The following is a 24,457-nucleotide window of genomic DNA, read 5'->3' as shown; positions in this document are numbered from 1 at the left end:
CCTCACATTCCTCCTGCATATCCCATCCTGGCTTGTTGTCTGCTTCCTGGAAGACTCAAACTAACACAGGCTTCAAAGTCAGACAACATTCAAATCCTACTTCTGACACCTACATTGAACCAGTCCCTCCTCCTCTCTGAGCCTCAGTTTCTCCAGCTGGGAAATGAGTAAGTTGGAACATAAGCTCTCTCAAGGCTTCCTGAGCTGGCCTTATCAGAGTCCATAGAATGTCCTTGGAGGACAATCAAGTCCACAAGCCATTTTTGGAGTCACAGCCTCACTGAGACATTCCCAAGCTGAGTCTGGACAGGCCCTTCCCTTTGCTCCAACTCGGTGCCCATCACACAGGGTTGCAATTGCCTGTTTTCTCTTCGGCCACCCTGAGGGGTGCTGAATGCCTGGAGTGGGGCTGGGTTTGTTCACTTCTGCAACACGCTCAAGGAATGTTCATGTTCAGATGAATGCTAGGCCCTGGGAAGCTTGTAAACAAAGCAACTAATTAATGACCACAAACACCAGCAAGAAAGAGCGCTGCAGCCACAGTCCCTCTGGATCCGTGTAAATCTTCACCAATGGTCCCCATGTCAGAGAGTCATTTCCAGGTGCCATGCTTCCTGCTAAGGGCTTTGCAGGCATGTTCCCACTGACTCCTCCCACATGCCCTTTCAAAGGTTCCATTGACACATCCCACTTAGTAGATGAACAACCTGAAGCTTCAGGAGGTAAAATTCAATTTGCAAAGTCACTCAAATCAGATTAAGGAGCAAGAGCAATGTTGTTGTTTTTTGTTTTTTTGCATCATATTTTTTTAGCAGCTTTGTAGGGTGAAACTGCTGTGTCAGATGGTGGTGGTGTGTAATAAGATAGCAATTTTCCCATCAGCAGTGTATGAGGGTTGCAGCTGCTCCATATGTCAGGACTGAGATTTGAGTCTGACTCCAGAACCTAAATAGCCAACTCTTTGGGAATTATCTCCTCTCAAGTATTAGGAAAGCTAGTTGGGAAGTGTAAGAAAGAGAGTTGGGAAAAGAGAGAAGTCCTGAGCCACTTGGAACAGGAACCATTCCCCTTACCTTCATTGTCCCCAAAGAGATGCTGGAAAGTCTGGGTTCCTCCTTTCCACATGCTAACACCCACATTGCTGACCCCTAGCCGGTTCTCCTCCCTGAGCCCCATGTGAAACTAACAGGAAACAGGGAGCTATGGAGGCTCAGAACCCAGGACTAGGGATGTCCCAGCATTGGCCTTGACCTTGAAAGTGCAGATTCTGTTGGACGTAAATATGGAGGTTCCCACAATGTATTTGTTCACAGAGAAAAAGGTGATGCTGACACATGGAGTTCCTGATAATTTGAGGTGGGAAGGGGGAAGTTGCTTGGAAATCATTTGATCCAAAGTCTCTCCCAAAACATTAGCATCAAAATTTCCAACACAATCCTGGGATTAAGTTCAACCAACAAACAGGGGCCTTGGGCTTTGATGAATGGATTGCTGGCTGGCTTAAAAGGTGGGTGGACAGATGGACAGGAAAACAAAAGAACAAATGAATGGAAAGATGGGTGAATGGGTATAAATACAGAAACATGGGTGAAGGAATGGTGGGAAATGTAGGAACAGGTGGATATAGTAGAAATAGGAGAAGTGACTGGCTGGCTGACTGCAGATATGGACAGATGACTTTCATAGAAGGAAACATTGGCATATGGATAATTGAACTGATTGTGGAAATACTGACAGATGAATGAATAGATGAGTGAGTAGGTGAATGGATGGATGGATGATTGAGCAGCATGGAATGAAAGACAATTTCTCTATGAGATGGAGCCAGACCCCAATGGAAGATCTGGGCCCAAGATGAACTTGAACTAGCTGAAAGAGAATGTCATTCTTACCATACAGCAGGGTAGCCCAGAAGTTCTCGTGCAAGGACTCGACAGAGTCGTGGGCAGATGAGTGGACACCCATGCTGCCACTGCAATGCCTCTTCTGGAACTGGCAGTGTGAAGAGAGGTAGAGGATGAGGCCTGGTGCCACCTTCAAGGCCCCACTGCATTCCGTTCCCCAACTTTAAGGCAGGAACAAAGTCTAACTCCCCTACAGGTCCCAATGCCCACCCCCCTCACACAGAGGGCTGAGTGCTTGGTGAGTGAGTCCTGGGGCAGGTTAAGACTGTGGATGCAGTGCCTCTGAATGAGCTCATAAGCAGAGAGATCAGTCCAGAAGTGATCCTCTTTCTTCATCTTGGTGTATTCCAGTGCACAGGGCTCACTGCAGAGCAGATGGGGGCTGGCAATACTGAGCCCTGGAAAGTTCACCCTCCCATCTACCACCATATGGGCCACTCATTTCCCTGCCCCTCCCCTCCAGCCAGCTAGGATGCCTCAGGAAAGGTCAAGGAAAAGCCAACACAAGTCCCTGGGTGCAAGAGGCAGGGAACAGGTACTTTTGGATGGTTTAGAATGGAGGGAGGTGAGAGAGAAGGTGCCCCATGAGCCAAGAACAAAAAGATTTCAGATGGAGTTCAGAGCACAAAACTACTTACTTAACAAAGACATAAGCATGGGACCACCCCCAGGATCCATCAGGAGAGCTTCCTTTCCCAATATTCACTAGCAAGAGGAAACACTTGCAAGCTTGGATGGTGACCACCAGAGGGCATACTGTCCCCAACGGCCTGGTGGTTAAAAGCAGACAGATTGGTTTCAAGACCCTCTTGTCACCTGGCAACCTCTATAAGCCTCAGCTGCCCGCTCTGTAAACAGAAGATCATAATATTTCTCACAGAATGGCTGAAAGGAGGGAGGCAACAGATGTAAGGCGCTTAGTTTAGCAGGGTCCTGGGCCCGGTCTCCTGAATACATAGCTGTGATAAAAGCCTTGATGAGGTGACAGGAATAATGATCAGAAGGCTGCTGGAGCCTGGCTGGTTCCTTCTGCTTCTGCCACATCTTCCATTGCAGACAAAGTCACTCACAGGCACAGATGGCACCTACTCATCTACTGTTATTGAGAGGATGAAATGCTTTTCAGCTGTGGTTGTCCCAAAAGGCTGTATGAACAGACCTTCTTGGCCAGGAAACTAATGGAGACAATGTGGCTTGACACTCAGAAACATCCCTGGCTACTGACTCTGTAACATGATAGGTGAACCCATCAATACTACAGTGTCAGTGCTAAAAGTTTTTGAGATTTGTTTGAATTCTTCACTTCTTTCTAAGTCTTGGCAAGCCTCATGCTGTCCAGAGAGTAACAGAATTTCAGAGTTGGAAAGGACCTTGTTCTGACCACTTGAGGGAACTCAGGCTCAGAGAGAGTAAGTGACTTACTGGAGGACACACAGCAGGTGGATGCTGACAGGGACTACATGCAGCTGGTGTGGCTCTTCCCATCCTACAGCCTCGGGTGAAAGATAGAGGATCTAAAACCAGACAGACTGAATGGAAGCCTACAGTCTCTGGGAGGCCTGGATCTTAGTTTTGCCTTTGAGACCAGAAAAGCAGGAGAAAAAAAAAATAGTCATACAAAGGAAAACCCAATTGGACCAATATGCAAATAGGAAGTTTAGTTTCTCTAGGAAATAAAGAAATAGCAATTAACACAAACTTTATTGCTCCTGGAAAATGCATGAGAATTAAAATAAAACAACAAGAGTGTGAAGATTAAATTGGTAAAACACAATTTTATATATTGTTGATTGGTAAGCCAAAACTCAGTCATACTTATATCATTCTATCAATTCTACCCGTTTTCTCAATATCTATCTGTCTGTCTGCCTGTTTGTCTATCTATCTCTGTTGGGAATAAGTGCTGTCCAAAAAAAGTCTTGGATTATAGACTCCTAAGTAATCTTGAGAAGCAAGCTTAACATGACAGGGACAGCCTATGACCCTTCTCCTGATAATCATCCACCCTCTAATCACCAATACCTGGAAATTTAGCAGAGGGGCGTGAAGATCAGGTGGCTGAGGATTCAGATACCAGATGCCAAATCCAGAGCCCTGCCCTTCATGCAGATCTGGCCAGCAGCCCTAGGCAGGCAGGGCATGAAGGTTATGCAAAGGGCCCTTTTCCTCCAGTAAAGGGCAGTGAGCATCCAGGACAAAGATGGTAAACCCAGGGCAGGCAAGTCTCTCTGCCTTCCCTTGCCTGGTACAGACATGGTTAATCAATCCACACACAATTTCCCAAGAAGCCCAATCACAGCTGCAGAACATTTCACAAAATGGTACTCCTGGCAGCCAGCTGCACCAACTGAAGTTGCAACATGTTTCCATCTGAGACCAGGCTCCAGGTTGGGGGTTTGGCTGAGCAGTGAAAACTCTAGGGTTGAGGCTGGCGGGAGGCTCTTCTGTACAAACACTCAGGCTACCAGCCTCCCCCCAACACATAAAATCAGCCACCAGGAGGAGCTTGTGAAGCCACTTCTCCCCTTTATTTATTTTTTAAAAATATATTTTATTGATTTTTTTTTATTTTTTAGCAGAGAGGAAGAGAGAGGGATAGAGAGTTAGAAACATTAATGAGAGAGAATCATGGATCAGCTGCCTCCTGCACACCCTCCTATTGGGGATGTGCCCACAACCTAGGTACATGGCCTTGACTGGAATCAAATTTGCGACCTTTCAGTCCTCAGGCTGATGTTGTATCCACTGAGCCAAACCAGTTTCAGCCACTTCTTCCCTTTAGAGGTTGCCTCTATGTCAGTTTGAACTGGGTGCCATATTGGTTCTATGAAATGCTGATCTCCCTGCATTTAGTAGAGGGCTTGGCCCACAAAAGGCACTTATTCAACACTTGTTTTGGGGGCATTTACCTGATGCTAGGCTCTTCCACAGACTGGGTCCACAATGCAGATGTAGTTTCCTCTCCTCATGAAGTTCGGTCAAAAAGGGGAGACAAACAACAGTCATTAAATATTAAAGTAACATATACATAAATACTAGTAATTAAAGATGGTGATGACAACAATTGTGAAGAAAAAACAATGTGATATGGAGGAGAAATTGGGTGATGGTTGGAATTTACAATTAGCAAGAGGAAGACCTGAGTATGACAAGGAGCCGGACATGGAAGATGAGGGATGAGCACAGGCCCTGGGGTGGAAAAGAGTCTGGCGGGTGGGAAGAGCAGAAAAGAGAGCAGAGATTGCTGGGAGGCACGTGCTCCCTCCCACAGAGCACAGGGAGGGGCATGGGCTGTCTGAGGGAATACCTCAGCCTGTACCCCGTGCTCTGAACTCACATGTTCTACACCAGCTGCTCCAGGTCCTGGACTTTAAGGCTTGGACCCACAACAGGTGGGACGCTCTTGCCCACCTTTGTGAAGAGAGCCTCAATCATGTCCTGAGCAGGAAGCCAGCCAAAGTCCATGCAGAACGCAGCCCTCCACCGCCGCTGCAGGGACACAATGGTCATCAGGCCGTGTCCTGAGCATGCTCCCCAGCATCCCACTCCGTGAGAGTTTCACTCACACAGGCCTCCTGGAGAGCCAGGAGCGCCCAGAATCACAGATTTGTGACAACAGCACAGGAGCAACACAGGGAAGCACCAGGAGCCTCTTGTCTATTCACCTGAGCCTCTGACCACAGGGTTTGGACAATAGGCTCCTCCCACCCACCTTTGGGGAACGCTGAAGGGCAGAGTTAGGAGTGGGGTGCTGTGTCTCTGGGCACACAGTGTACTCCCAGGTGGCAGAGGTCAGGGCTGGAATTATACTGCCTGTTAGGAGACCAAACATGTCCCAAATGGGAAGAGAGTGGTCACAGGCTGCTTCTGGAGAAAGCTGTTGTGAGGCCAGCATTTGCCTGCCACACCTGAAGGAAGTGGAAAGCCGACCTGGAGGGAAAGGATCCATTTGATGGGCTATGGTTTTCTGCCCAACCAAATCCTGGACAGTCAATGAGGGGGCCCTGAGGGCAAGGCTCTTCTCATTGAGGCTACCACAGAGGTGGAGCCGCTGCGGGTGGAGCCAGGACCATCAACCCACCAAAGGCAGCCCTTCCTGGCAGTGGGGGTGGGCCCTTGAATGGAAGTAAGGGAGCTCTGTTTGGGCGCAGCCTGGAAGATAACACATGGGGGAGTGGGAAATGTGCCTCCTAGCACATGGGTGTTCTTACTGCAGGGCTTCTGCTCACCTTTGGGGTGTTCTGGTGACAGGGGCTGCAGGCACGCCTACTTCAGCTTCTCTCAGAGTGACTGGTGCAGGGAACCCCACTTGTTTCCACTGTAGCGCTGAGGTTTCCAGCTGTGCAGCAAACATCTGGAGTAGGGGCTCAGCTCCAAAGACCACAGGTGCCGTGAAAAACCCAAATTGCAGGGCCAGAGCCAGTGCTGTCTGACCTTGAGCAGTGAGGCCACCCAATGGCTCAGTGTTGGACACTGCACTGTGCTTCTCAGCAGCTGCAAGGCACCCTGCACAACACAGCTGATTGTCTCTTAGGCAGGAAGCTGCCTGTGGTGGGTGAGCCAGGAAGACCAGCTTCAACCAGTTTGAGTCCAGATGACAGGGAGCAGACCCCCAAAGGATCTCACCCCTCAGTATAGTCTAATGTCTGTGCTCCATGTCACAGCCAGCGGCTCCAAGACAATGACAGAAGGTGTCCACGAATGAGGAGAAAATATGTGGAATCCTGATTAGGGGGGAAATTGCCACCCCTTTCCCAGAAAGACCAGGAAGTATTTGTCCTTCTATTTGCCTGGACCACTGCTTCATTTCAAGCCTCTTGAATATACAAGATTTCAGAGTTCCAACTTGTTGGTGACAGGATGTAAGCTGACAAGGTCCTTGCATCTGAGGGGGCTAGCAGGACTGGCCACCTACCCAAACAGTTTTCCCCAACTTGTTTGGATAGCCATTATCAGTACAATGCAAGTAATTTATGTAGTGGGAGAGCAACATTTTATGTCTTGCCAGGAAGTCTGTATTTACGTACTGAAGATGTATTGGACTAAGAATCTGTCCTGCTGCTCTATCTCTCCTTTAGAGATTAAGAGGAACAAGAAATGCACTCCTCTTGACAGACCTCTTCATTAGTGCCTTGTGCAGTGAATAAACTTGCTACAGCTCCTCCATGACTTGTCCTCCGACCCAGCTCTTCTATCTTTCTTTCTTTTCTCAATTCCCACCTCCCTACCTCAGCCCGGTTCAATTTGCCAGGCAGGCCCGGGCAATTGGCACCCGAATCCAAGGACCTGAGGACTTGGGAAGCAGAGGGTGAGGAACTCCTCCAGACAAAGAGTGCACTGGTTAAGGTAAGGGAGGAGCAATTTATTGATAGTCAGGAGTAAAGCATGGGACAGAGTGAAAGTGCCCTTTAGAGGCAAATGTTAAAGTCTATGTGATCACAAAATAATGTTGTTTTTTGTTGAAAATAGAATCTTAGAGTGTATATGGAATTTAAAGTCTATAATAAGTGGAACTCCACTGCTGAAACTGCCTCTGATGCGGATCAATTCAAAGGCAGCAGAAGAGGCAGGGCTATCTGCTCTCCCACAATAAGATTACTTGCAATAAGATTACTCAATGCCTTGTTTAAAAATTATAAGAGAACTCAATGGGGAAATGCAAATGTTGGCCAAATTGGGTGTGAGTGATTACGTCAGAAAGCCAAAAAAGGAAGAAAAAAATTGAGATCTGTCTATCTTTTAAGCATGAAAAGAAATTCAGCCAGATCTGTTGCTGATGCTTCCCCTGAAGTAAGCAGGATGTGAGGGAAGGGAGAGGCATGAGGCGATCCAATATAGAAGCCCGCTCTCCTGGTATATTAAATTAAAAGTTTCCTTTCTCTCCATAAACAAAGTTTTACAAATTTAGAAATGCGTCTGGGATATCTGTACACGTGTAAAGAGAAAGCTAGTATAAGACAAAATGTGCACAAGTCTGATTTCGGATATTAGATAGGTCTTGAACTAGACTTAACTCTTTACAAAAGCTACAGAAATGAAAAACCCAGAGCTGGTTCTTTTTCCTGAGAAAAACAGAGAAAAAGTCTTCTTGAAACAAATACAAGCTAATTCCAGCAACAAGATTTGCATTTCCATAATGAAGAGTAGTTTTCAGAATGCTAGTGAACCTTATTAAAAAGTTAACTTTTAAGGCCTTCAAGAAAATAAGTACATTTGTCTCTGTCATAGAATTTATCCAAAGTAAATACTTTAAAATAATTATAATTGATTCTAGAATCTCAAAGAAATTATTAAAATATAGATAAAGAACTAATGTATTAATACTAAAGATCTAAGTAGCCCAGGTAACTGGCTACATCCTTAGTTGAGGGAGGAAAGGGTAGAGGCCCTTCCCCCAGCAGACAGTTAATATAGTGTCCTACAGTAGCCATCTTAAAGAATGTGATAATTTACAATCGAATAAACAATGCCTAGTTTCCCAGAGCAACTGGCAAATAAAAATTAAAGTTTAAATTTGCCTCATAAAAAACTTAGAGGACAGAATTGAATCTATTAATTGATTATGTCTTATATTTTTCTTAGAAATATAAAGTGTTATTAATCTAAGAACTACTAAATATATTTAACTTGCCAGCTTTAAAAGTTCTAAGTACAAATTAAATTAGGAGAAATTATAGAGTTGTGGTAATTAAATACTTAAAGCATAAAATCTTATTTTTAAGAGAAGAAAATGTTGTATTTCCTCTAATCCAGTTTAAATATATTTGATATTCTTTAAGATAATTTAGTTATACAACCTATGAAGCACATATATATATATGTTTCATCTTTCCAAGTTATTTCAAGACTAAGAGTGACTTTTAGACAGGTAACTGGCTACATCCTTTCTCAATTCCCACCTCCCTACCTCAGACCGGTTCAACTTGCCAGGCAGGCCCCTGCACCAACTCCCTCTAAGCCATTCTCTGGCCAGTGAACAGCCTGTGCCCTGACCCTCTCAGGCCTCAGGATCGCCTTCAAGAACCTCTCAGGCCAAAGACCATGCTTTGGGGTTCAAACAAAGGGCTTGGTGCTTCAGTAAGAACTCCGTTGATGGCTCAGCCATCTTGTGACCAAGCTCTGGCAGGCCCCTAACAGCAAGGTTGTTGCTTGCTGTGCCCACAGCAGACTGGGGTGCTGCTGGGGTTGGGGACCAATGGACGCACCCCTAGGGGCCACCCAGCAGGCCCTGGAGCTGGGCCCTGGGCTGGCAGGAAGTTGCCTCTGCTTGGGTGCACCTCAGGCGTTTCTCAGTGCTGGGGCCCTCAGTGCTGGGGCCCTCAGTGCTGGTCACTACGGCAGCTTCCCAGTGAGAGCGCTTTCGGGTGTACCTGCCCCAAGCTCCCCCAAATTGGGGAGTCAGGGGGCCAGAGACAGTGCTGGGGCCCCCAGTGCTATTCCTTAGGGCAGAGCCCTTGTGCTTTCGGATCTTCCTGCCCGAAGCCCCCCCAGAGCTGAGAGTAGAGGGGCCAGAGGGAGTGCTGGGGCCCTCGGTGCTGGTGTCCATGGCAGTGCCCTTGTTCTTTCGGGTCTTCCTGCCCGAAGCCCCCCCAGAGCTGGTAGTGAGTGAGTCAGAGGGAGTGCTGGGGCCTTCGGTGCTGGTCTCTATGACAGTGCCCTTGTTCTTTCTGGTTTTCCTGCCCGAAGCCCCCCCAGAGCTGGTAGTGAGGGGGCCAGAGGGAGTGCTGGGGACCTCGGTGCTGGTCTCTATGGCAGTGCCCTTGTTTCTTCTGGTCTTCCTGCCCGAAGCCCCCCCAGAGCTGGTAGTGAGGGGGCCAGAGGGAGTGCTGGGGCCCTCAGTGCTGGTCTCTATGACAGTGCCCTTGTTCTTCCTGGTCTTCCTGCCCGAAGCCCCCTCAGAGCTGGTAGTGAGGGGGCCAGAGGGAGTGCTGGGGCCCTCGGTGCTGGTCTCTATGACAGTGCCCTTGTTCTTTCTGGTCTTCCTGCCCGAAGCCCCCTCAGAGCTGGTAGTGAGGGGGCCAGAGGGAGTGCTGGGGACCTCGGTGCTGGTCTCTATGGCAGTGCCCTTGTTTCTTCTGGTCTTCCTGCCCGAAGCCCCCCCAGAGCTGGTAGTGGGGGGGCCAGAGGGAGTGCTGGGGCCCTCGGTGCTGGTCTCTATGACAGTGCCCTTGTTCTTCCTGGTCTTCCTGCCCGAAGCCCCCCCAGAGCTGGTAGTGGGGGGGCCAGAGGGAGTGCTGGGGACCTCGGTGCTGGTCTCTATGACAGTGCCCTTGTTCCTTCGGGTCTTCCTGCCCGAAGCTCCCCCAGAGCTGAGAGTGGCTGAGTCAGAGAGGACTACATTTGGGGAGGCAGCAAGGGCTGGCCTGGTGCTGGCATGGGCATTCAAGGTGGAAGTTGTGGGCAACGAGGCCCTAACAGGGGCCCGATTTCCACCATTAGAGCCAGGAGGAGCCCTGGACAGCTGAGCACAGGTAGGTGGGGTGGTGCCTATGGGCATGACCTCCTTGTCAGAGGCGGGCTGGGGAGCCAAGCCTAGGGATGTGCTGGCCTCAGTCTCACCCCAGAAAGCAGCGTAGAATCTCCGGAGCCTGGCCGCCTTCTCTTCATCCAGGTGGTTTTCTGTCACTCGGAAGCTGAGGTGCGGAGGGGATGGCAGCCTCAGAGGCTCCCCTCCCCTGTGTGGCACAAGACGCATCTTTCTCCTTCTGGGCCTGGAAGCGTCACCCGCCGGTGAGCGGTTGCTTGGGGATCCTTTCTGCCCCCTGGTGCCATCTTGGCCCTTTACCTGCTGCCTCTCCTTTCGGGGCAGCAGAACACCTGAGGGGGGAGCCTGGGGGCCTTCTTTGGTCCCTGTCTTTAAGGCCCCCAGCAGCCTGGCTTTCTGCCCCCTGGTGCCATCTTGGCCCTTTACCTGCTGCCTCCCCTTTTGGGGCAGCAGGGCAGCTGAGGGGGGAGCCTGAGGGCCTTCTTTGGTCCCTGTCTTTAAGGCCCCCAGCAGCCTGGCTTTCTGCCCCCTGGTGCCATCTTGGCCCTTTACCTGCTGCCTCTCCTTTTGGGGCAGCAGGGCAGCTGAGGGGGGAGCCTGGGGGTCTTTCTTGGTCTCTGTCTTTAAGGACCCCGGCGGCGGTCCCCTGGAGGGGCAATCGGGCTTGTGGAAAGCAGACCTCCGCTCCCTGCATGGGCAGGCGGGCAGCACCCTCCTCCCCACTGGAGGGAAGCCGCGAGTGGAGCTGTAGGAGCTGGTGATGGCATTCCTAGTGGTGCAGGAGATCAACAGGGAGGCCTGGGGTTTCCTGTGGCCGGTGTCTGCGGGCACCCGAGAGGAGATGGTTCTCCGCAGAGGCCCAGGCCTGGGGACCAGGGAACAGGCGTCCCCATGGCCCCCCACGGGCCTGAAGGCAGACCTGGCTCGCCCAGGGCCATCAGGGACCCAGAGCCAGGGAGGCCCATGCACAGCTGGCCTGGGCACAGCTAAGGGCGCTGCGGGTGCAAACGCAGGCACCCTGGGCGCAGGGCGGCGCCAGAGCCTGGCCAGGAAACCGCCCATCTGGCGCTTGGGAGAAGTCTGGAGAGAGTCAGCAAGCAACTTCAGCAGTCAAAACTGACCAAAGCCAAGAGCTAACAGTTAAGCCTGTTGCCAGGAAACACTCGGAACAGTGTCAGGGACTCGAGGAAGGAGCGCGCACGATTCTGGGGGAGGGGCGCGCGCGCAGGACACGCGGGGACCCGGGCCAGCCAAGGTGCAGGGCGGCCAGGCCTCTCCTGGGGTCTGATCTGCTGCGGGGGGGAGGGGGGGGGCGCCCTAGGTGGCCATGAGCATGTTGACAGGCAGAGGCCCCTGCTTCCTGGCAGCCCCGCAGGCCTAGGGGAGGCCACTGTGCAGCACTACAGAGAGGAAAGGTCCTATCCAGGGGAGCAGGACCCAGCTGTCCACACACAGGCGGCAGTTTTCCAGGATCAGCCTTGGGCTGCTGTCTGCAGTTCAGGTGCAAAAGGAAGCGCTTTGGTTTCTGGAAATCTTAGCTAGCGTTGGGCAGGTGTCAGAGCAGCGCATGCGCAGAGCCGAGCTCTGCTTTCCAGGAAGGACCCTTAGAGATCCTGGCCAGGTGTGGACCCCTGCAAGTGCAGAGTGGGGCCCTGCAATCCCCAAATGCTTTGCATTCTGGCCTGGCGTCCCCAGGCATGCAGAGAGGGGGCTCTGCTTTCCCAGAACACTTTGCGTTCCTGGATAGCTGTCCACGAGTGCAAGAGGAAACAAAAAAGAAAAAAAAAAAAAAAAAAAAAGCAAAACAAAAAAAAAGCATATTTTTCTGAGTGGTTGACTATTATGGATTAATATTCAAAAGTGGTAATATGTACAGCTGACCCTTGAAGAACGTGGGGGAGGGGGCCAAAACACAATATATCTTTGATTCTCCCAAAAGTTATCTAGGAGTAGCCTAATGTTGACCAAAAAATGCTTTACTGGGGTGCTGGGACATGGACTAGGCCTGCTGTCTCCTACCCCAGCTCCCGGGTTCTCAACACAAACGGATGATTAAATTATTATTATTTTAAAATATATTTTATTTATTTATTTATTTATTTATTTATTTTTTTTACAGAGAGGGATAGATAAAAACATCGATGAGAGAGAAACATGGATCAGCTGCCTCCTGCACACCCCCTAATGGGGATGTGCCCGCAACCAAGGTACATGCCCTTGAATGGAATTGAATCTGGAACCCTTCAGTCCACAAGCCGATGATCTATCCACCGAGCCAAACAGGTCAGGGCCTAAATTATTTTGTGCAAAATGTACTGTATTCTTAAAATAAGGTAAGCTAGAGGAGATAAATGTTAGTGAGAAAAATCATAAGACAAAATCAATATACTTACAATACTATACATATTTATTGAAAAAAATCCATGTATAACTGGACCTACACAGTTCAAACCCAGGGGGTGTTGTTTAAAGATGAACTATACATCAACTACTAAGGAAAAGTCTCTACATTACATCTCAAAATATTATTTGTGGTGTTTGTGCCCATCAGGACAGACCATATAAGATTTTGTCATTTAAAGTATTTTTTTTCCCTCTGTGTGGTTATGTCAGCAACTTCACTTACTCTTACTTCCAAATGTTTCTGTTTGTTTTTATTTTTTAAATAAATTGGTTTAAAGTACCTAATTCCAGAGTCAAAACCAGCAAAAAAAATTTACATTCAGGGAAAGGTAGCATCCTTTTCAGTCTCACCTCTGTTTATATTAATATTTATTCTTTTAGCACAAAAATGGACATAATATGCACACTTTTTGGACTTTGTGGGTCTTTTATATTGGGTAAGACTGAATTGACCTGCTTATAACTAAATGAAATAGGATTTTGTTGAACAATACATATTTCTGTAGTAATTTTAAGAATGGCTAACTTTCCAATGTATTTTCTACATTCTGTCTACATACTTCTGTGCATGTAAGGCACACACAGGTATCTGGAAGGATACATGGCAAACTGATGATGGAAGTGCTATTTCTAGGGAGGCAAGTCAAAGTCAAATTTAACGTTCTGCTATCAGAATAACTTCTCAGAGACATCAAAATGTGGGCGGATTATTAACAAAATGAGAAAAGAAATTTTTTTTTTATTTAGTTTTTTTTTTTTTGCCAAATTCTTGGACATTTTATTTTACTTTATTTTTTATTTATTTATTTTTTTAAAATATATTTTATTGATTTTTTTTGCCCCCTCCCTCCCTCCCACACATCCCCTCCCTCCCCAGAGTTATGTGTCCATTGGTTGTACTTATATGCATGTATAAAAGTCCTTTGGTTGATCACGGGACACGGGACAAATTGTTAAAAATTGGGACTGGGGACGTCTGGTCACCTTAGAGGTGAGAAGATCCCCCACACACACACCCACACCCACACACACACACACACACATACACACACATACTTGTCAACTTAAAACACTTTGAGGTTCCAAGTTCTCCTAGAATAAACACAAAACCTAGCAAGAATCACCAGATCTTTTGTGTCTGGCCCTGCTTATCTCTCCAGCCCATTTGTTACATGCACACACACACACACACACACACACACACACACACACTTATGGGGGTGCACCAGCAGTCTGGCCTTACCACTTACCCTGTGGCACACGCATCAGTATGTGTTGGACTGTTTTATGTTCGCAACCAGCCCTTCACCAGGACCAGAGAAACAGAACTTCCTGTCCACTGAATGCCTGGGGAGGGGACTTGAGGAGGGCGCTGACATTCATTGACTGGGCAGCTGCGGTGTGCCAGATCCCTTCTAAGCCCACTGTGGAAATAAGTGGATTTAATTCATTTTGTTCTGTCAAATCAGGTGGTAGAAAGGGTGATTAACTCCGTCTTCCAAATTAGCACCAGAGAAAGTATTGGATGAATGAGAGGCCTGGGCTCCAGGGTGTAATCACAGAAGCTAGACCCCGCAGAGACTTGGGAGGGTGGTGAGGGTGCTGAGTGTATGCAGCACTGGAGGAGGTGGGCACTGAAGAAAGACGAGCTTTTCATGCCTGCTCTTTCCTCTCCTGGCACAGCCCTGCACTCTGGTCCCCAGGCCCTCTGGGCAGAAATCAGCCCTGGCCCCACGGTCAGGGAACAGGATGGGAGGTACTCAGGGATGCAGGGGCAGGCCAGTGCACCCGGAACCCCCTCCTTATGCTCCTCATACCCCCAGACTGGGGGCTTCAGCTGGGAGTCCCTTCACCCTCCACCCCCGTCGCTTCTCTCCAGGAGCTGAGGAGACAGTGGTCCGGGCAGGTGGGCAGTGACCAGAGCTCTCCACACTGAAGCTCAACAGCCTCCAGGGCTCCCATCTCAGCTTGTGAAATACTTATTGTTAGGTCAAGGCAGGGGGGAAGCCCAGAGCCCATGCAAGCATCTGCAAGGTGGATGGTGACAAAGATGGCTGGCTAGCTGGCACCTTCCTAGGGCCTTCCTAGACCCCTGACCTGAGGCAGGAATTCCACACCTCTCATGCCCTCCGCCCTCCCCTCCCTAAACAGCTGTATAAAAGAAGTACCTATGCCACTTTTTGGCACGAACTTCCCTGGCCCACCCTCGGACCAGCGAGCTTTGCCCCAGAGCGCAGATTAAAACCTCCCCCCTTTTTAATCGCCTGGACTCTGTGTTTTGCTTCTGCGTCGCAAACCGCTCAACTCGAACCTCACACTTATTCCCAGAAAGGTGTGGGCACGGTGGTTTCCTTCTGGGGCTGCAAGAGAAAATCAGTTCAGGTCTCTCCCAGCTTCTTGTGGCAGCCAGCTAGCCTTGGTTCCTTGACTTGGAGCCCCATCCCACCCATTGCTGAATCCCAGTCACATGGCCAGTGAAACAGTCCAAATTCCCTCTCACAAAAACACCTGTCGTTGCAGGTAGGGCCCACTCCACCCAAACCGCCTCTGAACTTGATTACATCTGCAGAGGCCCTATTCCCAAACAAGGTCACAGTCACCATTTCCCATGGGCCTGGGAATCTCAACCTCAGAGTGACACCTCCATCTTGTCCCAGTTCAGATTCCTTCCTGACTTAATCAGAGACTGAGTGCTCCCCCTCCTCTGCCCTTTGTACCTTTCTCAGAGGTGGATTATGTTCTTTTCCTTAAAGAGTCCTTACCTTCCACCAACTGTATAAATCTTGGACCTATAAAATATGGGTCCATGTCCCATCTACCTCCAAAATAGCAACAATTACTATATTTTCCTGGGATTCTTAACTCACATATTTTGGATTTCCAGCCTAGCACAGTATAGTATAATAGTTGCTCAATCCTATATAATAAAAGGCTAATATGCAAATTGTCCCCTCATGTGGGAGTTTGACTGCTCGTTATGATGTGCGCTGCCCACTAGGGGGCAGTGCGAAACATGGTGGGCGTTGATGACTCAGCACTGGCAGTAAGTGGCAGTTGAGGCACTGCCAGCCCCATGGTCCCCAATGAAAGCAGGACCACAGCGGCATGGTGGAGCAGGTGAGCGGGCAGCACCAGGCCAAGGTGGGGTGCCAGGCTAGAGCTGCGGGGCTGCGAGGCTGGGGGCAAGAGCTGGGGCCCGATCTCTGCAGGACACCCTGAGGGACCCCACCCATGCATGAATTCTGTGCACTGGGCCTCTAGGAAATATATAATACACGTTTTCAGGAATTATGTCTGCAGGTCCTTCTTTCTCACTGGGCATTTATTATTATCAGTATTTATAATTTAAAGTGAGGCTGATGTCTCCCAAACAGAAGTTAATTTGGTTTTCAGAAGAGGAACTTCCTAGAATGTCATGACTGTGCTTGGTGCCTCCTGCATCAATCCCAGTTTCATCTCCTTTGCTCATGTCACAGGAAGCTGCCCTTGCCTCACTAGGATGAACAGATCGCCCCACAGACACTTAAATTTGACAAGGCCCTTCCTTGACTGTGTCGCTCAGCAGTTGAGCATGACCTATGAAGCAGGAGGTCACGGTTTGATTCCCAGTCGGGACACATACCTGGGTTGTGGGCTTGATCCCCAGTGTGGAGTGTGCAGGAGGCAGCTATCAATGATTCTCATCATTGATGTTTCTATCTCTCTCCCTCTCTGAAATCAATAAAAAAATTATATGTGTGTATGTGATTATGTGTGTATGTATGTATGTATTGACAAGGTCCTTAGTATCAGCATCTTTTTGGGGTTGAAGACAATTTAAAAAAAATTAAAGATAACATTTTAATTAAAGCAGTGAATGTTTTTGCAGTAAAACAGAAGAACGTGGAAAGAGAATAAATACCATAAGTCCACCACTTAGAATTAATAATTTGGAATACATCTTTTACCTCTATATACGTATCTATGTCTCTTTAATTTTATAAAAACTAATCATACTGTTCATATATTATTAACTTATTTTAGTATGTAACATATTTAAATAATGAAATAACTTTTAAAAGCTTTTTATAAAATTTATTGTATTATCTGATAAAATGTGCTGAGTATCTTGTTCTAGTCCACACAGACCTAGGTAATATAACGGTAATGTGTTTGCAGATGTAATATATGTATATGTACAAATATGTAATATACATGTTTGCATGTATATTAATGTAATATAAACTATGCAACTAGACGGACTTTTACTTAAAGGAGATGACTCCACTTCTCCACACAACTCTAGAGGGCACCATTCATTTAGACTGTGATGGTCAGTGAATATTTAACGAAAAAAGTTCAAAATGGGTTTGTCGGGTCTTCTAGCCAGGCAAATTTCACAGGTAAGCGTTTGAAATGGAGAAAAGTTCAGTTAAAAGTGGTTAGTAAATAAAAACATTTTATTTATTTCTTCTAGTGAAAGACCATCGGGAAAACGCAAGTTTTGAAATGTACAGAAAAAACCCGCGTCTACTAAGTTTGTCACTTACGAGACGCCGTGGAAATTTCCATGCTAGGCGAGTTGCGGTGCCTACTGGGAGTTGTAGTGCTGCCGCCGTCTTCCTCGCAGCAGTCAGGGCCCCGCGAGACTTCATTTCCCAGTAGGCTGCGCGCCCTGGCTGCTGGCGGGACTGGCGCTGCCGCGCTGGCTGCGGAGAGTGACTTTGTGAGCGTCTGTCCCTGTCGCGGGGATGGCTTCGTTCGTGACGGAAGTTCTGGCGCACTCGGGGAGCCTGGAGAAGGAGGATCTGGGCACTCGGATCAGCCACCTGACCCGGCGGGTGGAGGAGATCAAGGTGCAGGCGGGGAAGCCGTTGGCTGGCAGACTGAAAAGGGACGCGGGATCCCTGGGGGACGGGACGGAGGAGACAGGGGCTAAGGGCGGACAGCGTGGGTGCGGCCGAGTCCGGTGTGGGGCTGGGTGGGGAGGACGAGGGGCAGGAAGGCTGGAAGGCTGTGCGTTGGGAGGACTGTGGAGGGAAACCCAGATAAAGGTTGGGGCCGAGGCGGCCTGGGTCGGCGGGGAGGGAGCGGTGATACCGGGGAGTTCGGCTGGGGAGCTACGGGGTCGGGACCCGGAGGGGGACGGAGGAGACCAGGGTCGGCGGCCGCGATGGGTCGGGGAGGAGCGTGTGGGAGGGAGAGCCGCGGAGACCGGACGCCTCTCCGGCTGGGAGCGCTCGTTTCCTGCACCCACTCTGTGCGGGTTGTTGACGGAGAGAATAGAACTGCACCATCCTCCGCACCGAAACTTTCCTTGTGGACACATATCCCCGTGTTTATCTCTTCTCCATCCCCGCGCCCTTGAGGCTGTGCCGAGTGTTGAAAACACGCGGGTGGCTCTTCTGCGGACCCTGCTGTTTGATCTTGCGATGGAGACCGACGGAAGGATGGAAGGCGCGAGCCGCACGCACTTGCCCTCGGGGCCGCCGGGGTGGCGGGGCCGGCGCGGGCCACACCTCTGCTGCCGGCCTGGGCGCACCTGGACGGAAGGCAGCAGGCGTGGCGCGTGGCGTGGTGCCAGGAAGGCACACACAGGCTTTTAAAAAGGACCCAGATATGCTTAACTAACGTTAACGATCCATGTCTCTGGCATCTCTTCTTTGCTAAGGGGTAGATTTCTTCAGCACCTTTATCTGCTGGACCGAGGACAGAGGAGGAAGCCACCCTCGCGGGGCTCCTGTCTGTGTGCCCGGGGCCCGACTCACCCATCCTCGCAGGGGTTTCTTTCCCCACTTGAACCTTCAGCCGGTTGAGAAGTGCTTTCTATACCCCAGACAGGCCCATTCCCCCCCCACCCCCCTTCCCACCAGTTCATTAATTTTGCTTATGTTGCCATTTCTCCTTCTTTTAGGTGTGTTTTGACCCATGTTTTAAGTTCCATCTCAGATGTGTTTTTCTGTGGGAGAAGGATCCCCTCAGGGGACTGGAACTCTGTCCCTGTATTGCATTTCTCTGTTCTGATTGCTTTACTTACTTACTTATTTATTTATTTACTTATTATATATTTTATTGATATTTTACAGAGAGGAAGGGAGAGGGAGAGCAAGACAGAAACAATCAGCTGCCTCCTGCACACACACCCCCTCCCCCCACTCCCCTCACTGGGGATGTGCCCACAACCAAGGTACATGCCCTTGACTGGAATTGAACTTGGGACCCTTGAGTTCGCAGGCTGACAGCTCTATCCACCAAGCCAAACCGGTTAGGGCTGTTCTGGTTGCTTTAGTGTGTACTGTATTTTCTACTAAACAGAACATATGTGTGGGCGAACATAATTTATTCTGTATCTCCCAAAGCCTTGAGTAATTCGATGCAGAAAGTATTCAAGATGTTCATTAAGTTATTTGAATGAAAAGAGACGATGGAACTCATCATCTTAGGGTTAAACTAGGCCTTACATTTTATAAGTGAGAAGCTTGAAATTCATAAATTGATTGAGATATAGATTATGGATTTAATTTTTCCATTTAATTTCTTTTCAGTTAGATGTATGCTTGAAATTGGTGGTTATCCTCTGCGCTGATAATTGTTCAACATGAGCACTTCCAGCCTTTCTTTCTCTTTTCTGGCATTTGTACATAATTCTTGGGCACTGTTGAGATTCGGTGGCCATTGTCTTTTTGCACTGCAGTAATGTTACCGGTCCTTTAACAGTGGGAGAAATGTGTTTTTCAAAGAAACCCACTGATTTGGAAGGAAAGTGAATGGGTGTGGGAACTGGCAAGAAGTCTCCAACATGGAAGACATAACATTTTTATTTTTAACATATTGCTCATCATATTGGAATGTTTCTGTCTTACAGGGTGAAGTGTGTAACATGATTAGCAAGAAGTACAGTGAATTCCTGCCTAGCATGCAAAGTGCACAGGACCTGATTACCCAAGTGGATAAGCTGTCTGATGATATTGACCTGCTGAAATCCAGAATAGAGAGTGAGGTAAGAAGAGTTTTTTATATACAGGTTTATAGGGAGACAGTTTAGCATCCTGATTCCTGAGACAATTCAGTTCTATACAACTTTTCAAGGCCTCACTTTCCTTGCTGGTAGATGGAAGTTGAATTGGATTATTTTATTTATATATTTATTTATTTATTAGTCTTTACCCAAGGATATTTTTTCTATTGACATTTAGAGAGAGAGTGGAAAGGGGAATGGGTGAGAGAAATACAGATGTGATAGAGACACATTGGTTGCCTATGGCACTCACCTCGACCAGGGGCAAGGATTGAACCTGCAACCCAGGTATGTGCCCTTGACCAGGAATCGAACCTGTGACCCTTTGGTGAGTGGCCACATGCTCTAATCACTGAGTGACACTGGCCAGGGCCAAATACTTGAATCTCTGATGGCTATCAGTCTCTTATATCTGCAGCTGGCCTTAACACATTCACACTTCAGCACAGTCTTTGTCTCTTGGCCTTCTCTGGCAGGTTGGCCTGGTTTGCCAGACAACACTCTGCTTTGTGTAGAAAGCTACTTTCCCTGGACACACAGAATACTTGCTCATCTGGTACTATGTCACTTTGGGACTAGTGCTTGCTAAAGTTCTTATCAAGAGTCTGGCAGGTTTTAAGAATGTTTACTATGTTCGCCAGAGTGATGTCATCACAATGAGAAGCAAGCTGGTCTGGAAACAGAAATATCTGCTTTGTAATTTTAAAATACATTTTCCCCTTACATTATCTCACCAATATTTTTCCTATTCAGTTTCCTCATAGGAAAAACAGGCAGTTGAAAGAAATAATCAGTTTGATGTCTTCAGCATCTATTTTTAAATTATCATTCAGGGCTCATTGGTATCCAAAATCAGGATGTTGAGGTATTCTAAAGGACCTAAGAACAACACCAAATCTCTTTTCTTTGTGATAGTTACTAAAGAATGAACATGAACAGATGTGTTTTCAAATTCTCTATAAAATTTGCATCATAAGGGGGAAAAACCATTAGTTTACCTGGAAAACTCTGTTCAATAGCTAGTATACCATTCGTTCTCATTGAATTTTTAAAAAAATATATTTTATTGATTTTTTTTACAGAGAGGAAGGGAGAGAGATAGAGTTAGAAACATCAATGAGAGAGAAGCATCAATCATCTGCTTCTGTACATCCTCTACTGGGGATATGCCTGCAACCAAGGTACATGCCCTTGACCGGAATCGAACCTGGGACCCTTTAGTTCCCAGGCTATCGCTCTATCCAGTGAGCCAAACCGGCTAGGCCTCATTGAAGTTTTAATAAAAATAAATCTGTTACTCTACAAATTTGCACAGTTCAACTAATATTTCCTATATGTATTTGTTTGATTAATGAAGTCAATATTGCAATCTTGGGCTGTACGTTCAGAAATGAAGTGTCTGGAACAGGAGCTTAAAGGGCTTTGTACCTCTTGCTGGCCAGATTATGGCTGGTGAAATTTATTTAGTTCTGGTTGTATTATTTTGAAAGATGGCTGGTCTAAATGAGAAGGTCCAGGCCTGAACACCACACCATCTGAAGAACAGTGAAAGAAGCTGAGGTGTTTGGCTTTAGTAAGAAACTTTCAAGATTTGTAGCCCTATTGTACAAGAGAAAGATTCAAATGTATGGCTAGAGAAGAGGAATTAGATTGAATAGGTAGATATTATAAAGGGGTTTATCCAGTTATTTGGTATATTTGTTTAATATCTATAAGGTGCCAGGACACTGATAGTTGCAGTACTAAAGTTTTTTATTTTAAAATGTGAATCTTATGCCTGCTATAAATGAATAAAATAACATGATACATACTAAATTGTAATAATGAAGTTAGAGAGAGGAGATGTAGTTCTGGATGGCTTTCTCCAGGGTATAGTGTCCAAACCAAAATCTGAAGTGATAGATAATTAGGCAGAAGAGTTAGGAAGAGTGTTATAGTTTGATAGAGGGGGCAGCATTGCAGAAGCATGGGAGTAATGGAGAGATGTCACTTGGGAGAGTTGCAAATATTCCATATGACTCTTTAGAGGGTTTGGTGGGAAGGGACATGAGATGAGATTAGAAAGGTCAGCAAGGATCTTGTATCGCTGTGTAGGTTAGGGGTGGGGGACCTTTTTTCTCTCAAGGGCCATTTGGATATTTATAACATCATTCACAGGCCATACAAAATTATCAACTTAAAAATTAGCCTGCTATATTTGGTCAAACATTTAATTAACTTACTCGTAATGCCTTGGTAGGAATAGACCAAATGACTTTGCGGGTCTTATACAGCCTGCAGGCCAGACATTCCCGACCCCTGCTGTAGGCAGTATGGATGTCTCAATGGGACTGTGGAAACAATGGAGGATTTTAAGCAAGGAGTGACATCAGATTTGAATTTTAGGAATCCCATTTTGCTTAGAGTTTGAAGAAAGGACACCAGGAAATTGAGAGATGGAAATGAGAAGGCAGTTAAAGTAATCAGGCAAGAAAACAGTATGATGTTTCTTCAAAAAATTAAAATTGCATCTCCCATTTGACTCAGTAATCCCACTCCTATGAATATATCCCAAGAAATCAGAAACACCAATCAAAAAGAATATATGCACCCCTATGTTCATAGCAGCACAATTTACAATAACCAAGATTTGAAAACAGCATAAGTGCCCATCAGCAGATGAGTGGATTAAAAATCTATGGTGCATCTACAATGGAATATTACACTGCTGTAAAAAAGAAAGAACTATTACCATTTGCAATAGCTTGGATGGACCTGGAGAGCATTATGCTAAGCGAAATAAGCCAGACAGAGAAAGATAAATATCAGATGACCACACTCATTTGTGGAATATAATGAACAACATAATCTGATGAACAATAATAGATCTAGAGACATAGAAACATTGAACAGACTGTTAAAACTGTTGCGGAAAAGCAGGGAGAATGGGAAGGGATGGTAAGTGATCAACCAAAGGACTTGTATGCATGCATATAAGCATAACCAATAGACACAGACAGTAGGGGGGCAGCAAAGGCAAGTGCTGTGGAGTGGGAGCTGGCAGGGAAAGGTCAGTGGGGGAAAAGGAGACATATATAATACTTTCAACAATAAAGAATTTAAATTAAAAAAAAAAAAAGCTGAGAAATGTGAAAAAAAAATATCATGCAAGACAAGCTGGTGACCTGCTCTGAAGTCAGTGGCAGTGGGGATGGAGAAAAGTGGGCCAATCCTATTGACATTTAAGAGAATAGGATCTTTTGGACTTGTTGATGTAGGGAGTGAAAGATAGAGGAGCCAAGGATAATTGGGAAACTTGATCATTGATGCCATTCATTAAAATAGAGAACCTAGGGAAGGGATAGGTTTTTGTAAGGGAAATGAGTTTAAACAAAAGGTTTCTAAGGGGTATCCAAATGGAGTTGCACAGTTGAATTGTATTAAGATAAAGAGAGCCAAAAACTGGTTTGGCTCAGTGGGTAGAGCTTCGGTCTTCAGACTCAAGGGTCCCAAGTTCGATTCAAGTCAAGGGCATGTACCTTGGTTGCAGGCATATCCCCAGTAGCGGGGTGTGCAGGAGGCAGCTAATTGATGTTTCTCTCTCATCGATGTTTCTAACTCGCTATCCCTCTCGCTTCCTCTCTGTAAAAAAATCATTAAAATATATATATATATATATATATATATATATATATATATATATATATTTAAAAAAATATATATATATATATATATATATAAAGAAAGGAAGAAAGAGAGACAGTGAGAAATCAGGGTGAGTGAACTTGAAATGCAATGGCTCAAACAAGAGACATATTTTTTATTTGTAGTAATCTAGGCTAGCAGTCTAATTCTACAACCTAGGGCCCAGTTACTCTAGTAGTCTGTGTCAGGAACTGTGGAGATCTGAAGTTTTAAACTTTTTAAAAAAATATATTTTATTGATTTTTTACAGAGAGGAAGAGAGAGAGATAGAGATTTAGAAACATCGATGAGAGAGAATCATCAATCAGCTGCCTCTTGCACACCCCCTACTGGGGATGTGCCTGCAACCAAGGTACATGCCCTTGACCGGAATCGAACCTGGGACCTTTCAGTCCACAGGCTGATGGTCTATCCACTGAGCCAAACCGGTTTCGGCAGATCTGAGGTTTTAACCATTTACAAGTCAGTATTAGTCTGCCACTGTTTCATGGATGCTATTAGAATACATGGGTCTCCTTGGGTGTGAGATGAAGATTAGTTTATTATTCACAGCAGTAGCCACGGTGTGAGCATTTTTGCAGTGTCCCAAGCCCCAGTTCCTAAAGGGCAGTGTGCAGTGGATGTATTATAGAAGAGCACTCAGTTTAGGAAACCTGGGTAGTATGCATGCCTACTTTTTGCTTTGGAGGGAAACACCATCTCTTATTTTCTAAGTTGCTTAATATAGAAACATCCTTGAAAAAATAGTCTAGAACTAAAGACTAGTTATTGCTTCATTTCCAAGATAGTGTAGAAATGTGAGAGTTCCCTAAATAATTGTTTTCCAGCAGTGTGTAGAGAAGCAGAATTGGCAGCTTTTAGTGGCTTGTTGGAAACTGAGGCACTCAGGCCCATCCCTGACCTACTGAATTAGAATCTGCACTTTAATACAGTTCACCAAGTGCTATATATATATTTTATAGTTTGAGAGCATGACTCTATGAC

At 46.8% G+C, this 24,457-nt stretch overlaps 1 protein-coding gene across 1 annotated transcript in view; it reads left to right on the top strand.

Moving 5' to 3' along the window:
• The first annotated feature begins 17,428 nt into the window (after positions 1-17,428).
• Positions 17,429-24,457, top strand: part of ZW10 (zw10 kinetochore protein) — a 37,598-nt gene continuing 30,569 nt past the window's right edge. Inside the window, exons 1-2 of the mRNA XM_084893729.1 lie at positions 17,429-17,627; positions 19,637-19,771. Of these exons, the coding sequence (XP_084749855.1) occupies positions 17,523-17,627; positions 19,637-19,771 (240 nt within the window). The 5' untranslated portion in view covers positions 17,429-17,522. The remainder of the gene's footprint in view (positions 17,628-19,636; positions 19,772-24,457) is intronic.

This window comes from Pipistrellus hanaki (genome assembly GCF_964339955.1).
Source record: "Pipistrellus hanaki genome assembly, chromosome: 9".
NCBI lineage: Eukaryota > Metazoa > Chordata > Mammalia > Chiroptera > Vespertilionidae > Pipistrellus > Pipistrellus hanaki.
Note: the sequence above shows the minus strand (reverse complement) of the source record. Positions and strands in the feature narration are given on the sequence as shown.